The following is a 16,426-nucleotide window of genomic DNA, read 5'->3' as shown; positions in this document are numbered from 1 at the left end:
TTTTCAATGAATTTGTGACTCATTTATCAATAAATCATCTGTTTTATGTTTGATAAACTTATGAACAAAAGTAATACAAAACATAGAGGCCCATAGAGGTCCTGTTACATAAAAAGTAACAATTGATTGAAGGGGTGTTTTCTGATTGAATGCATTGATCAAATGTGCAGTCAATCACACAAATCAGCTTTACAATCAATAACTAGGCTTTGTGTTACAGGGTAAAAGGGAGATTATCTATAAGATGTAGCTCAAATAAGTTCCATAATTCAAATTTAAGATACCTTATTCACAAAATACAAGGATAAAATAACAGTTTCAGGCAATCTCATTAAACAGTGTATTGCATTTCAGTATGCTTATAAGAGAAATCATGGTGAAACAGGGGAGCGTTTCATGAAAGGATTTGTCAGACAAAGTCTCATTTCATCTGACAGTTACCATAGTTACATTGCTTTTTAGCCAATCAATATCAGGAAAATTGTCAGATCTGACAATTTGTTGGAAGAAAATGTTGATGAAGTACCTTCCAGGGTACTGTAACACAAAGGATAGCAATTAATCGTACCCTTGATTTTCATAATTGATTGTACATTGTAGTCAATGGAATCAATCATAGAAAAAAGTTGTACGATAATTGCTAATCTTTGTATTACGAGCCCTAGATCTCTTGTCACTCCAGTGGCAGTGCTCATTGCCAACTGAATTCTGTCATTCCAATAGGCTTTGTACAAGGACCCCCCCAATTGGTGAAAAGAAAAAAAAATGAAGTTGATAAATAACTCACACTATGATTAAATCCTACAAGAATGAACTACCATTCAAAATAATATTAAGACCCGTATTCTCAAAAGAGGTTTCAATTGTACCATGGTACAAACCATGGACTATGCAGATTCATTTCATTAACGTGCTATATTTTAAGTGCACTTTGCTGAAAGGACAGATTTAATTGGATTTAACTTTGTGTGCGCGATGATATAAGAGTAATTATATTTAAAAATCTGCATAGTCCCTGGTTTTGTACCATGGAACAATTGAAACCTCTTTTGAGAATACGGTCCTCTGTATCTATCCTTCATAAATAGTAGCTCAAATAATCACCCAAAGAAACCGCATCTACATAACTTGCTACTTAAAATGATCATCATTCATGAGGACAACTATCATTATACACAACTAAATGCAATCCTTTATAAATCCTCACAGATTCCAAGCAATCCTCACACCATTGATAATAATAAAATAATCTCCAGCATTTGACTTCAAACATACTAACCTCATAGAGATCCGGTATCTTGGAGTCTATTTCTTGGTATAGTCCGGAAGCGGTACGACACTCTTTGATCCTAAATGTGTCCAGTTTCTTCTCCAACTTCTCCACATCCTTCTTGGCATTTAGAACAACCTAAACATGAAATACATGAATACACATAATAGATGTATAACACATTATTAAAGATAACAATATTGCATATTGTTCTTATTTGTAACATCCAAAATAGATAAATAGTTTTAGTTGAATAAATATCATGCTGGTGGAGTGAAAAAAAACTTGTACCTCAATATTGAAGCAACCATATATCTATTTGAAATGACAATACGAAATCTCATTTCTCTATATCCAATAATCAAGCCACTACTCAATGTCAAGGGGAAGAATATGATCACATTGCATGGTGTTATGGAAGCCGTAATTTTCCATTGCTCTGAACATTAAACATTTCTTGAAAAATGAGGATTCGTAACCCCAAAAGCATCAAGTTTTATATTCTTGGTGCGCATAGAAGAATCAAGATATATATGTATCTTTGTTCACATCATTTTCTTGTGTAGACATTTGAATTTGACATCCAGCCAATCTAATTTTTCTTGACATGGAGTAAAACCTTCTTGGAAGTGTTTGTAGGAACTGAATGCCTTCAACAGACACTAGATGGTGATTCCATCCAGTATACACAGTATGTTCAACACAAATTAATGTTGGACCTCCCTAAACTGAAGTGTCTGTTTTCTAGTTCTTTTGAAAATATTTGAATGCTCTCAATTCATTGTGGCTTGAGCAATTTTTTAATTAGATTAAAAACAGAGAAAATTGGGGGTGGGTCAGACAAAAAAAAATTATTTCATGGAATTGCCCTGAAAGGATTCGCGAGACTGTGAGGGAGGTGAAGATAGCCATTTTACCCGTATCATCTTAAAGCAATTCCAGATCCTGTGGATGAGATGGTTTGGGGGCCCATGGTAGGAGTGGATGTCGGCTGTTGTGAAGTCTTCAAGAAGCTGTGTTGAAAATGATATATAAGGAGAATAATTGGGATGCTTCTAGCAGTCTCGCCTGCTTTACATTATTCAATATAGTAGCAATGCTGACTTTAAAAACAACTGAGAAACTAAAATGAATTATTTGTTTTTAAAAAGGAAAAATAATTTATTTGGTTATAAAATCTTAAACTTTTGACCTTTATTTACACACTTTTTATTCATTTCAAATCATCTTTGATATTCAGTTACGATCTCATACAAGTTAATTTGATTAAAATTTATTTAGAATAATGAATGAAATTCTTATCCAAGTTAATTGATCTGAAATAACCTCTGACCTTGACTCAGTAGCCTAAAATTACATTCTAATTTTATTTATGATACCAGTAATGTAATCCACCATATCTATGTTTAACATAATACATACTTATAAAATATCAACATCATCTTTGGAAATCTTAACCACTTAACCCTTGGAGTATATATGTCTGCACAGAATGAGGGATTACAAATATGTGATGTATCCAAAGTCAAAATTAGCCCTTTTACCCTAAAAAAAAAAGAGGGGGATAAAAATTATAGATTTTCTGAAAACAAGTTTTCATAGGGTATTATGTGTAATTCTTTTTGACTGATAACATGTATCATCCAGTGAAATTGCCAATTACATATTTTTAACCCTGTCTCCATTGAGAGATTAAATTGTTGTATCCCATACCTGACCTAGCAGTGCGATCTCCATCATATCCTTGCGAGCCCCTGCTGTGTAATCTTCATGGCATGCTCCAACTTTCTGAAGACAAAAAATAACCAAGAATGGAATTAAACCTCTCTTTATGCAAGCATGAGTAGTACAAAGTTTGACTATTAGTGTTTTTTTTTAAATTGGCAATTAAATATTTATAATAATTTGAGCAGCTAACAAATGAATAAGCCACTTTTGGTCATGCATTTCACCAGGATCTAAACTCAGCATCACTTCACTTCTAATCCCCCACGTCAAAAGGACATTTTCTTTCAGTAGAACAAGATGGCTAATCAGATAAGTGTCACAGCATGGAAAACGGAATCAAAGTAAATGATTTATACCTACATGTACATAAGATCGAATGTTAATGACATATTAGTTAAACATCTTTCTTAGGAAACTTACGGTGAGACTGATGAAGATCTTTCCACAGCTGAAGGCTAATGACTTCAAACAGGGCCAAACTGAAGGTGGACCTCCAAAACCAGTAAGGAATTTCTGAATTTGGACAGAAAAGAGAGAGAGTGTAGTTTTTTTCTAGTCGAATGCCAACTGAGAAATGGAAGATGATAATCCCAGCCACAGCATTAATGTCTAAGACATCAATCTAAATATGCCACACTTGACCCAGGGGAGGTAAATAGGTATCTGGCCAGAATTCATTCCTTGAAAATCTTATGCACTTTAAATGGTTGGGGGGCCAAAATGCAAGGTAATAGTATCAAACGTTTTGGTAACACATGAAGACATAAGAAATAATGTGATATGTGCTATATATGAATGGAATTATCAATAATAAGTCTGGATAGGGTCAAAGTTCATTTGGTGCAAGTTCAAACTTTTCCTACGCATTTTCACACATAAAACAACAATCAATCGTTGACACACAGACACTTAGGCAAAAGGCAAAGGGTCAAAGTTTATTACTGGTTAAAGTTCATAAGGTCAGAGTTCAAAATAGATAAAGGACATTCTACAAACATCCTTACCGGGAAAGAATACATGAATGCACTATCCGTAATACCTTTCATAACAGTAATACTGTAAACACAAATTGGTGGCAAAGTTCATTATATTTAAGTTAAAGTTCATTAGGTCAAAATTCAAAATGGGTAAAAGTCATTCCACATATTCTTACCTGTAAACACCAATCAATAGCTGACACAAAGACACTATAAGTGAGAGGTGTTACTGCACCTGGCATCATCTCTCTGGAGAAAAAATACAGTATATATACTATATAAAAAAAAATTGGGGGGGATTCTTCTTCGACAGAGTAATCTATCAGAACAGGGTCCTGATGATGACAGATTTGTAATCAAGTGCATCACATTGAAGCACATATTTCAGACTTGAATATGATTTTCTGAGTTGTTTCAACAGGCCATTGATTATACCAACAAATCAAAATACAAAACTAGGCAAGTGAGAAATACACATGTATGTATATATGAGCCCTTTGACCACTGAGATAATAAGCCCTAAATGACAAACCCAAAATATGTCAACCTCTAAGGTGAATGCATGAAAATATACAAGTACAAATATTGCTTTTCACTGATACATATAGTTCACTTTGAAATAAAGACTTTTGACAACAAATTTTTTCTGACCCGATTTAGTGGAAAATCAGAAGACGGTCAACAAAATTTATATGTTAATCGTAAGATAAAAATGAATAATGTATTAGTTGAATAGCATTAGGAGACAATACCACTATCATTATAAATATAAAGACTGTGAGTGTTTGGGGGGTTAAGTGTGGGATAGAGATTTATTTATATACGGATAGAAAGAGAGAGAGGGGGAGATAAACAGACAGAAACAGAGGACAAATATTGTATGTGAGATAGAAACATAAATAGAGCATACTTGATCATTAAAAAAAGAAAAGTTAGATAATGATCTTACTGGATATTACAAGTAGTTAACCACTCTCTATCCGTAGCAATGCCTGAATCAAACTCATGGAGCAATTCATAGTCCGTCATCATATCTATGGTGGTGATCGGACGTGCCTAAATGGTCAAATTATAGGTTAGTGAAATCCAGAATCCCTGAAATTAGTTCTCCATGTGACAAATGCAAAAAAAAGCAGTGCCGTTAGTAGTGCTGGTTGACATATGATTTCAATGTTAGCGCGAGCAAAACATCGCAGATATTTGGTCAATAAATAGTAATGAACGATTCATGATCAACAACATTTGGTCACATCCTGTTACCGCAATTAATCAACATTTATCGAATATTCCGTATTTGTTCAATATCACATAAATTTATATTGAAATATCACCCAGCACTAGCTGTTAGCATTAAATGATTATATTATTTTACAACTATTGTCAATGTAGAATTATAGACATGTATATGATGCATTTCATCAGTTCCATTGGCAATTTATTACATTGATTATGAGTAAATGTTGAAGTAAAGCACTTGAATAAAAATACTAATTATAATTATGTTTGTAAACTATTGACCGGTGATGGGAGAACCTTTAATAGGAACTAGCGTCCTTTTGGCTATCCTTGGCCATCGTTCGATGGGTCATTCAATTTTCTTGTATTTGTAATTTCTTGTATTCTTTTTGCTAGAAATAAAATGAAGTAGATAGATATATAGATTGGTCATTTTGCCTCCGAAGAAGATTCTGCTAGGATCGAAAGCTTAGGCCCCTTTTGACTCTTATTTACTCCATTGGCTCTTTTTTTTAGATAAGCAGTTTACAGCAGCTTCTTTTTGCCACAGATATATAGATAGATAAATAAATAAATATTGCTTGCAGTAGTATAGTGTTGGTTCAAGTAGTAGTGAAATAAGTACTACCAGTAGTAAGAGCAATAGCATAAGAAGAAGTAGTAGTAGTAGTAGTAGTAGTAGTAGTAGTAGTAGTAGTAGTAGTAGCAGTAGCAGTAGCAGTAGCAGTAGCAGTAGTAGTAGTAGTAGTAGTAGTAGTAGTAGTAGTAGTAGTAGTAGTAGTAGTAGTAGTAGTAGTAGTAGTAGTAGTAGTAGTAGTAGTAGTAGTAGTAGTAGTAGTAGTAGTAGTAGAAGCAAAAGTAGCGGCAGAGGTAGAATTAATAGAAGTTCAAGTTGTGGTATCAGAAATTAGAATAGTAGTAATATTAGTCATCTATGTAGTAGTAATAATAGCAGAAGATACATATTAAAGTAGTAGTAGTAGTCCAAACAGCTAGTCACATCTGTAATATTGGAAGTAGTTTTGGCTACACCATAAGAAGCAGTACACATATTAACACAATATCTGATAAAACCAGATGGTCCCTGCACAAACCATATAGATAATAACCTAGGAATCCATGGGTTAATAGCAGTATTGGCACCTGCAGCAACAATATTGGCATATAAAGATATATAATCAATCATAATGCTCCAACAATCACCATCATCATAGAATCTACAAATACTCTACTCACCTGCAGCAAGTATATGGCTCCATTGCTGTAGGCCCATTCTATGTCTCTGGGGTCCCCAAACCTCTCCTCTAGCTACAAAGGGAAAACAGTGAGAACCATTTCAAATATAAAGGGAATAAGTTCATGAAGCCAATTTGAAGAGGGGGGTCCAACGGTTTGTATGAATATATTTCTAAAACAATGAAAGAATAATTTGCATTGTATTTTATTCACTTATTCTATTTCAAATGACATATTCCTCCTTATAATTCAAGCAAAGGAAATGCCAGATAGAGAATGAAATTATGTACTTCAAAAGTTTACAGACAGGTACACATCACAACAAAATCCTGCAAAGAGGACTGCAAAGTAATAAAGAGAGAATAAGTGACATAGGCCTAAGTCGGGTTTAATTTAAACTCTGGTTTTTAAGTTGTGATTTACTATGGAAAGCCAGTGGTAACATAAATCTATAACAATAGAGGTTCAATGTATCAGCTCATTTGACTCCCAAAACATTATTAACTGCCTGGGAAGGATAAGTATGACAGTTGTCTTCACAATAAAGAATTAGTAAAGAGCACAGTAAACATGAGAAGCATTCACTGTAAACAAAATTTTGAAATGTTTGGCTTACCATAACTTTAGTACAGACTTAGACCATGGTTAAACCAAGTCAAACCCGACTTCAGAATACGGGCAATAATGTCTAAGAAAATTTATTACCTTGTTTGATAACCTTGCTAAATCAAAAGCCACCTCATTAGAAATACAAGCTTTCTGTGAATCCATGTCAGGCAAGTCCTTTGTTAGAGTTCCACCAGATTCTATCAAAGATGGAAATAAGACAGGTGTTAACTGCATCTTTTCATTATACCTTGCACTAGGATTCTAGGTCTGTGATTGGTCAACGGTTGTGGTGCATTAACAAAAATGGCTTCTGACTACTGTGCAGTAGAGGGGAAACAAGTGACTGGTTTTTTTTTTGTTTTTTTTTCACATTCAACAGCATTGTTGTATGAATTGAATTTACTTATCAGTATATATCTAGCCCTGTTAACTGCCTTTTTCTGGATTTACCTATAAAGTCACCTTACCGATAATCTGTGATATGTAATCCCACTATAATGGCACTTTACGTCTTTCATATCAGCTTTACCACATTCCCCCATTGTTTTTGTCTATGATGAAACGTAAGGATTAGTAATGAACAGTCACTTGTGGGAGTCCTGCATGAAAGATGTCCGTCCATCCATCCATCAATACGTGAATGAATGAATAAACAAATCATAAACTTAAATAAAAGAAAATGAAATAAAAATACCAAAACAGAGAATAACAAAATAATTTTAAAAATCTTCAACTACAGCAGGGATTATTGTGCAAATATCACTTTGAAACAAACCCTTTTTATTCAAAAATGTGCGGTAATTAACTTCATTCATACACACCCCTATAACATCTATCTCACCTTCAAGCATGATAGCCTTTTTCTTGGATCCAACCTCAATCTTGGTAATCTCAAACTTATCCCTCCTCTTCCTCCTGAGAGTGATGGTGTCAGGGTCAGCTACACCCGATACCACAGACTGGTAAACAAACACAAATGCAATCAAGATCTATTCCATAAAACTAATAAATCATAGTCAAATTGTGTAATACAATCACTCTATTCTTTGGTGTTGAAGCTGAATCAGTACTTTTGGAGAAAGGGGTTGGAGTATGTTTCAAGACAAAAACAGAGACTAAATTGTAGCCAAATGATCACAAGTTAATATCCCATTCTATTTATGATTCTTTGAAGATAACACATAGGAGGTCATCATATATCATATGAACAAAAAGGAGAAACAAAATAACATAGTACATCAAATTTGAAAAATAACTTACCTCACCTAACCCATAGTTGGCATTGATGAGGACCACTGCCGGGTTACCATCTACTGGGTCACGACTAAAAAGTACACCTGTTAAAATTGAAAATAATTTTAAAATAAAAGCAGAAAAGTTAGAAAGACCATCCTTTCATTGATAAATCCTACATTGCCATACTGTAAATGCTGTTATTTTCGCGGGATTAATTTTTCGCGCTCGGGCTGCTTCAAACATATTCGCGGGTTTTTAAATTCGCGCTGCACACTCCATAATCACAAAGTCACTTCCTTCTTGCCATCTGTGAATGGTTTTAATTAAAATTTCAGCAACGAAATTGTATTTTCTGATCATATTTTTACCCCTAGGGCCGCATAATTTAGCATTGTTTTTATCTATTCATGAGCTTTGTGACATTTAGCGCAACTTTTCTTTCCGGGGCGGACGGGGGGGCGGACATCGGGAAAGACAAAACGGAGGCGCTGCTAGCTGCTGGCCTGGGATAGACGGCCGAGCACCGGGTAAGGATCGGGGGGACTACGGCTATTCGAAGTGCATGGGATCATATTCGAAGTGCATGGGATCAATCAACAAACACGGGCGATCAACCCAACGTCTTCTCAAAAACTAAACAGATGTAAACACTCACCAATCAAACAGCAAAAGCAATATATATTTCAACCAAAATCATAATTTAAATACCAATCTGCGACTGTTAAAAAAAATAATCGCATTGCTTTTAAAACAAATTCTCGCTGAGCACATGATATTGGAACTCAAGTCAAGCGCTTAAAGGACAAGTCCACCCTAACAAAAACTTGATTTGAATAACAAGAGAAAAATCGGATGTAAAGTAAGAAAGTTATGGCATTTTAAAGTTTCGCTTATTTTCAACAAAATAGTTATATGAACGAGCCAGTTACATCCAAATGAGAGAGTTGATGACATCACTCACTCACTATTTCTTTTGTATTTTATTATATGAAATATGAAATATTTTGATTTTCTCGTCATTGTCATGTGAAATGAAGTTTCATTCCTCCCTGAACATGTGGAATTCCATTATTTTAACATTTTGTGCTTCAGGCAAGGAAGTCCTAATCGTCAAATTCGTAAAAATTAAAATATTGTATAATTCAAACAATAAAAAACAAAAGAAATAGTGAGTGACATCATCGACTCTCTCATTTGGAAGTAACTGGCTCGTTCATATAATTATTTTGTTGAAAATAAGTGAAACTTTGAAATGTCATAACTTTCTTATTTTACATCCGATTTTGATGAAATTTTCAGCATTGTGTTTGTCTGATTTTTCTCTATTGATTCAAATCAACATTTTTCTGAGGTGGACTTGACCTTTAAGCTTGCTTGCGTAAATGCCGCCCTCTTTAGATCAAATTATGCAATCTCTTTGCCAAAATGATACACGCAAGTGAACCGCGGTTCAAAACTTGCATTAAAATAGATGCTCATAAATTCGCGTGTTTTTAAATTCGCGCTCGCTGATCTTGCCGCGAAGTGCGCGAAAATTTCCACACCGCGAATATTTCCACTTTTACAGTACCTCAAACATAAAATCCTCCTCCAGCCCAATATTTGTGGTTGATATCTCTATTGAAATAAAAAGCATCATTTATGGAAGCTAAGAGTAATACTTTAGCAAATATACTCTATTCCAGTATATACATACATGTATTTCATTTATTCAACTATTTCCAGAAACCTTCAGTAAAAATATATACAAAGTAAGATAATAATGCAAAGCTAGATCTTGCCTGGCGTTACATACTTTTTAGAATGTTTGTCAATGTGTTTTATTTGAATTTTAATAGTGTGCAATTTTATATATCGAATGTGCAATATTCTCTCAACGGTTTTTCCATGAGGGCTCACATGCCTCTGGGCAATAGTACTGAATTTTACTTTTTCGAGCCCTGGCCCACGGAAAAACCGTTTTCTTACTCTTTTCTTTTTCATTTCTACTTTATCTATATTTAATTATTCAATTTCAAATTGTATTTATGTAATTGCATTGTACAATTTTTGTATGTTTTTATGGCCAAATAAATAATAATAATAATAATAATAGACTGAGGAGACAGCAATAAAAATATAAGAGGCTATATTAAGAGCTACCAAAAAGTTGTCATTTAATGTATATCTGCACTTTGAAAGGTCTTTGGTAAAAATATGTATTAATATGCTTATATATGTCATATCCACTGCCCTTTAAGTGACCAAAGTGATCAACTGGCAACACTTGGACATTCCATTAAATGAGGTACCTAGTTTATTCTTTTTTTTTCTTGGTCTACTGAGTATTATATTGTAAATATTTTATCAGAAAAGGGCCAGTACGATTTCTTTTTTAAAATACCCATTCAATTCACCTTCTACAGACTCTGACCTGATATTTCTGAAGGAACCATTTCCATGACGACGACACCCATGGTTGATTCTACAGACTGTCCTCTTTGCCTGAAATCACAATGATTCACAAGCTGTCATAGTTACTACTGGATATGAATCAAATAATTGACATTTTTTTAGGTAATAATGAACTCTGCAACACAATGGTAAGTGAATTTCATAAATCACATTCTATACAACATTCATCTGATCAACATCATTAAAGAAAATATAACGCTCGTAACTTCGGCATGTTTGAAATAAAGCATACATATGAGCTCTGCAGTAAAGCTTATAATTTGTACAAGTAACTTATTAGTAAATGTAAGTATGTAAATGTATTCTGGGTGAGTAAGAGTATGGAATTCTGAATATGCAATTTGAGTGTGCAATATGGGGTTGTTATCTACAAGTGTACAATTTAACCCTATCTCGGCCGGGGTATTTTGGGAGATCAGGTGGCAGAGGGAGGGGGTGGGGTCTCGCAGGCTCCCCCTTGAGATCTCGGCCGCTGACCACGTAAATGTGGCGAAAATCGACAAGCACATTGCCTGGGACATAGCCTTCAAAATTGTATAGTTATTCACTTCATGAAAATTGCTATCAAATAATTATGTTAATTCATGTATAATTAGTATGAAAAATCACGCTTTTTCCTGGAACCCTAAATGAAGCTCCAAATGTCCTAATTTTAGTATACAAACTCTTTTTCATGTTCTTAGCAAATGTAATGTATGGTTTTCTTTGATATTTGACCATTTGTTTTTCACTATTGTATAGATGAACCTTGTTGGGGACTCTTTTTGCAATCATAAACAGCATAAAACAAATCCACTTGAACTAGCAAAATAATCATACATTTATGATTCTTGGTTGAAAATATATTTGCATTGACTTTGTACAGAAATCATGTTTTTGAGTAATTTTGAGTCTGACATAATACAAAACGTAAAAAAAAAACATGCAACCGGGTGTCACAAATAAGGTCTTAAAAGATGTGGGAGACTTGAAGGAAAAAATTCATGAAACATCGCAGCAAGAGCTTTTCCCGTTCCAAAAATATTGAAGGGGGGCCCCCAAGGTTCCCCCCCCCACCAGCCTAGATAGGGTGTAATTTGAATGTTTAGTTTCAGGGTGTACTTTTGGTGAATAAATTGGGAGTAAATTTTGGTTGGGTCAATCGGATATCTAAATGACGGGAGCAAAATGAGAGGGTGCAAAGAGTGTATAATTCAAATGCATGTAGTTTGGTGTATAATTTGGGTGTGTAATTTCTGAGTCACGTCACTGCGGAAACTCTTACTATAATTTCAATTGTAAACTTCATGTTTTCCTCAATATCTAAAAGTCTAAATACCAATCCATTTACCTTCTGTACTGCACAGCCTGGAATGAGAACAGAGATGCCCAGCACTCTTGAACAGCTTTGCATACCTGGGAAATTAAGACCACAAATGTGAAGTTCAAATAATACACATCCAATCTATTTCACGTTCAAAAATTAGTTTCCTTCAATAATGAAACACTTACAATGCTCTATGCGGGGAAATGAGTTCATTACAAATAAAATAAAGTTACAATAAACCCTTTTTTAGTCTTATAAACTTTACACACGTTTATATTCTGAATGAGCTCAAAATAATTTTGAAAAGTGATAGAATGATTATACAAAAGTTTGAATTACCCCCCCTCAAAAAAAATAAACAAAACAAAAATAAACTCAACAAAAAGAAACCAACAAGTCATCAAAATTTTCCAATCATATTCACCATGGGATACACCCATTTGACAATCAAATGAGCTTGTATCCAGGCAATTATAAGTGACACTTATCAAACTGCCATAGCTACAATATATATTTTCGAAAAATACCTTATCATAACCTTTGACCCCAAGGATGGTAGTCAGCTGACCTGCTGCGGACATTTCTGCTGTATCTTCACCTTTGAAAAAAGAAAAGATTAATCAGGACAAATATATCGGAATGAAATTAAAACATTCATAATGGCAAAATTAAATGGAGAAAGTGAATACTAGACATATGCAAAAGATAATTATTAATCCATTAATAAAACAATATGAAGTCTTCATTGATTAAATTTGGGGTCTGCATTTAGTAATGCAATTATTGTAAATTGGATAATGGATATCACGGTATTCAAAACTTATCATATATTAAAATTAAAAAAACAATAACATGAGTATTGGTTTCTATTTATCTTTTCTCTAGAAGAACATAATAATAATATAGGATATTTGTATAATGCATGTATCCACCTTGTCAGGTGCTCAACACGCTCCAATTTTTCCCCAGCTAAGTTCGGCAACTAATTACAGTGCTCATAGCTTTTTGAAGATATACTTCCTGCCAGTACCCATTTACCTCCCCTGGTTTGAGTAAAGCACTTTTTGGATCAAATTTTTGCTGAGATAAATTACGCAATGGCTGGGATTGAACCCTCATCCCTCTCTTTCAAAGTCCGGAGATTAATCAACTGGGCCACAACGCTCCACTAATTCATTCACGTAACAATATCAGGTATTGACACGACTGTTTCAAGGAATTCAATCTCATTTTTACTATCAAAATAATCTTGAATGCAGTAGAAAGTCATTAGGAGTGAACTGCTTGATATCAAAGGCAGTCTCAGCTACACATATTTCTTTGTTGAAAAAAAAAACATAAATACCATATTTGGTAGCCATGATCAAAATGATTTAAAATAGAATGAAACGCATGACCGTCCTAGTGTGACTCTGGACAAAAAAAAAGAAGAGTTGTTGTTCAGGAATAAGCAAATTAAATAAGTCATTCTGTAAATAATAACATTAATAGATCTATAAAACATTTCCAGGGCTCCGTCTTACAAAGAGTTGTAATTGATCCAATCAATCGCAACTATGGAAAGCCAGCAAAGTCATCATATAAAATACATATTTGTTTTTAAAAATTCTAGATATAAATGTATATCCATAAATTCATTGATTTCTTGACAATTTGGTGTGTTCTCCTTTATTTACAAAGGACATATTGCAAATTTCCTGTAGAAAAAATTATGACACTGATGGATTTTCATAGAGTTACGTTGATTGGATCAATCGTAACTCTTTGTAAGACAGGGTCTTGATTTTCTGCAACTAACCTATAGCAGATGACCTGACAGCAAACATCCTCTTGGTGTTGTCTTTGCCAAAGAGTCTCTCCAATTCCTTCTTAATGTCAGAACTGATCTCAGCGCATACGGGAGTGTTGCTAAACAGCTCACCAACCCTTCAAAAATAAAAGTGAAGATCATGGTATCATCAATACCTGACCCAGAAAAAATCCAAACCATCAGAATATGTCTCCCTCCATAGATAGGCACCTTGGCAAAAGTCAAGATTCACATCTTCCCCGCAGGAATCCAGCATTGAGCTTTTCATTACAAATCCTCGTAATTCATCACAAAGTTGTAAGGAATGCGGAGAAAGCTGTACTAAAGAGACGAAGAGCGCCCTCATAGCAGCATTCCTGCTAAAAGCACAGACTTTTGACAGATTGCATGAGGAAAGGTTTCAATCTGAGATTTTCTGGGAAAAAATCAGGGATGCCATTCTCAATTACACACAATCCAGGAGAAATGGTAGCATACGGTAATAAAAGATATTGGAAATAATTAAATTCCAGTCTCATACTACAGGCATCTATTTTCCATGAGTGTCCCTTTAAATCAGAGTCTCAACTGGCTTTAAAAACACTTGCAAAGGATCAAAATGGATATTCCTGCCCTTTGTAAAAAAAAAATTGAGTATACAAAAATAAATCATTTTGTAAAATGGTGAAATGTGACAGGGGAACAGACAGCCCAAAATAATGTTATGTATTTGACAACCAACTTCAGCGGACAAAGGCATAAAAGTTCGATTTTGGAATTAACAATAAAAACGACTGAATGAACACAAAAAAGATCATGAACCAATTGGTGATTCTATCGTCACCCTGAGAAAGAGAGAGCACTTACCAGTTACACGTATCTTCCAGCGATGCACATCGGAGGTCTGTGGATACCTCACATAATCCCTTGACTGCTTCTTGGAGTTTAGGACATGACTGAAAAATAAATCAAATGAAAAAAGAAAAGTACTGTAAATTCATAAATATTTGCAGTACATTATTTTTCACGGATATCGGCTTGAGCAAATTCAAAACGAATGGAAAAAAGAAGGTGACTTTGTGATTGTCGAGTGTGCAGCGCAAATTCAAGAACCCGCGTATGTGTTTTTAATCAGCCCAGCGCAAAAGCGTTTACAGTAGTTTGAAGAGTCCATGTCCTCCAGGACAAGGATACATTGCTGATCGTGGGTACCTTGTCAAAGACAGCCACCACCGTGTCTTTCATGCAGGAATGTCCTCCAAGACAAGGATACATTGCTGATCGTGGGTACCTCGTCAGATACAGCCACCACAGCATCTTTAATGCAGGAATCTCGTAAGTGGCAATTTATCACCAATTCTCACATTTCATCAGAGACAAAGTAATGAGGAATGCAGGAAAAAAAATAGCACCTTGAGAGTGGGAATTATGCTAGGAGAAGGTGCACAGAACTTTGACATTGTACATTGTATTGTATTTTTTCTCCTGAAAATAGAGGGTACCTAAAAGGCTTGGGGGGGGGGGAAGTAGTGATCAGTGTTGTGTCCGAGATGCAGATGCTGTATTATTTCCAGTGTAATGTGAAAGAAAAATACTGGTTGCAAGCAAATGACACTGAATGATCAAAGCAAAAAATAGCATTGCAAAATGGAATAATCTAACCTCATTTAATGTTAACATTGCACCATCGATTTTCATTTCATTGATACATGATCAAGGATTGATAATTGATAATGATCAAGGATTATCTTACTTTGAGTTGAACTTGGAATGCATTGCTGGTCACACAAAAGCCCGGTGGGACATCAAACTGCAATGAAAATAGACAACAACAACAAAAAACAGTCATCTATCACCACCTAGCTGTGTGACATATACTCCTAACTTCATTGCTGGATATATGATGAGAGAATTTATTCTTCAAATCAGTCTTTAAATTCCTATAAAAGAAAGGTATGCCTGACTGACTGATAGGGTGGGCTTATGAAGAAGTAAAATGACTCATGTTTGCATCATGTATGTTTTTTATGATTTAGTCAAATAATATTGATAATAATGAAAATAAGGATAACAATATTAATATTATTAATAATAACAATAATACAAATAAAAATATGGCACAATAATAATGACAACGGTGACAACCACAATGATAATAACAACAACAATATAAAAAAAAACAATAACAATAACTTTACAAAATTCCACCCTGCTTTACCTTAGGTGTTAATCGATTCCTGAGATGGGTTAATATTGCAAGCTGAGCCCCTTTGCCTCCTACTAGCTTGGTTGATTGACATGCTGGGTTTGTGAATGGAAGTACAAACTGATTGAGGGCCTCTTGACTGGGTTCTGGAGCATAGAGAAAAATAAGAAGCTTGTGCAACAGAAGGGAAAGTAAAGGTATATTGTGGAATTTACAATCAATCTTTAAAAATAAGCCTGAAGTAGAATCGAACCCAGCAAACTCTGGTTGAAATGTGAAAGTCAGAACCACCCAATAAGCATAAGCGTCAAGGTAAGCAACATCTAGTTCAGGTTCAGTAGGGTTATTGACCTCTGCGCGCCATTCCGGAGACTGCTAC

At 34.6% G+C, this 16,426-nt stretch overlaps 1 protein-coding gene across 1 annotated transcript in view; it reads right to left on the bottom strand.

Moving 5' to 3' along the window:
* LOC121407862 (putative phosphoenolpyruvate synthase) overlaps positions 1–16,426 on the bottom strand; it is a 46,606-nt gene that overhangs the window by 14,962 nt on the left and 15,218 nt on the right. Inside the window, exons 12-28 of the mRNA XM_041599093.1 lie at positions 16,060–16,193; positions 15,595–15,651; positions 14,709–14,797; positions 13,851–13,978; positions 12,580–12,650; positions 12,077–12,141; positions 10,706–10,776; positions 8,317–8,393; positions 7,898–8,015; positions 7,153–7,253; positions 6,448–6,519; positions 4,925–5,031; positions 4,152–4,224; positions 3,419–3,511; positions 2,984–3,058; positions 2,188–2,283; positions 1,280–1,408 (exon numbers count right to left, since the gene is read on the bottom strand). Of these exons, the coding sequence (XP_041455027.1) occupies positions 1,280–1,408; positions 2,188–2,283; positions 2,984–3,058; positions 3,419–3,511; positions 4,152–4,224; positions 4,925–5,031; positions 6,448–6,519; positions 7,153–7,253; positions 7,898–8,015; positions 8,317–8,393; positions 10,706–10,776; positions 12,077–12,141; positions 12,580–12,650; positions 13,851–13,978; positions 14,709–14,797; positions 15,595–15,651; positions 16,060–16,193 (1,556 nt within the window). The remainder of the gene's footprint in view (positions 1–1,279; positions 1,409–2,187; positions 2,284–2,983; positions 3,059–3,418; positions 3,512–4,151; positions 4,225–4,924; positions 5,032–6,447; positions 6,520–7,152; positions 7,254–7,897; positions 8,016–8,316; positions 8,394–10,705; positions 10,777–12,076; positions 12,142–12,579; positions 12,651–13,850; positions 13,979–14,708; positions 14,798–15,594; positions 15,652–16,059; positions 16,194–16,426) is intronic.

Source organism: Lytechinus variegatus, chromosome 2 (assembly GCF_018143015.1).
Source record: "Lytechinus variegatus isolate NC3 chromosome 2, Lvar_3.0, whole genome shotgun sequence".
NCBI classification, from domain to species: Eukaryota; Metazoa; Echinodermata; class Echinoidea; order Temnopleuroida; family Toxopneustidae; genus Lytechinus; species Lytechinus variegatus.
This window is presented reverse-complemented; position numbering and strand designations above follow the sequence as displayed.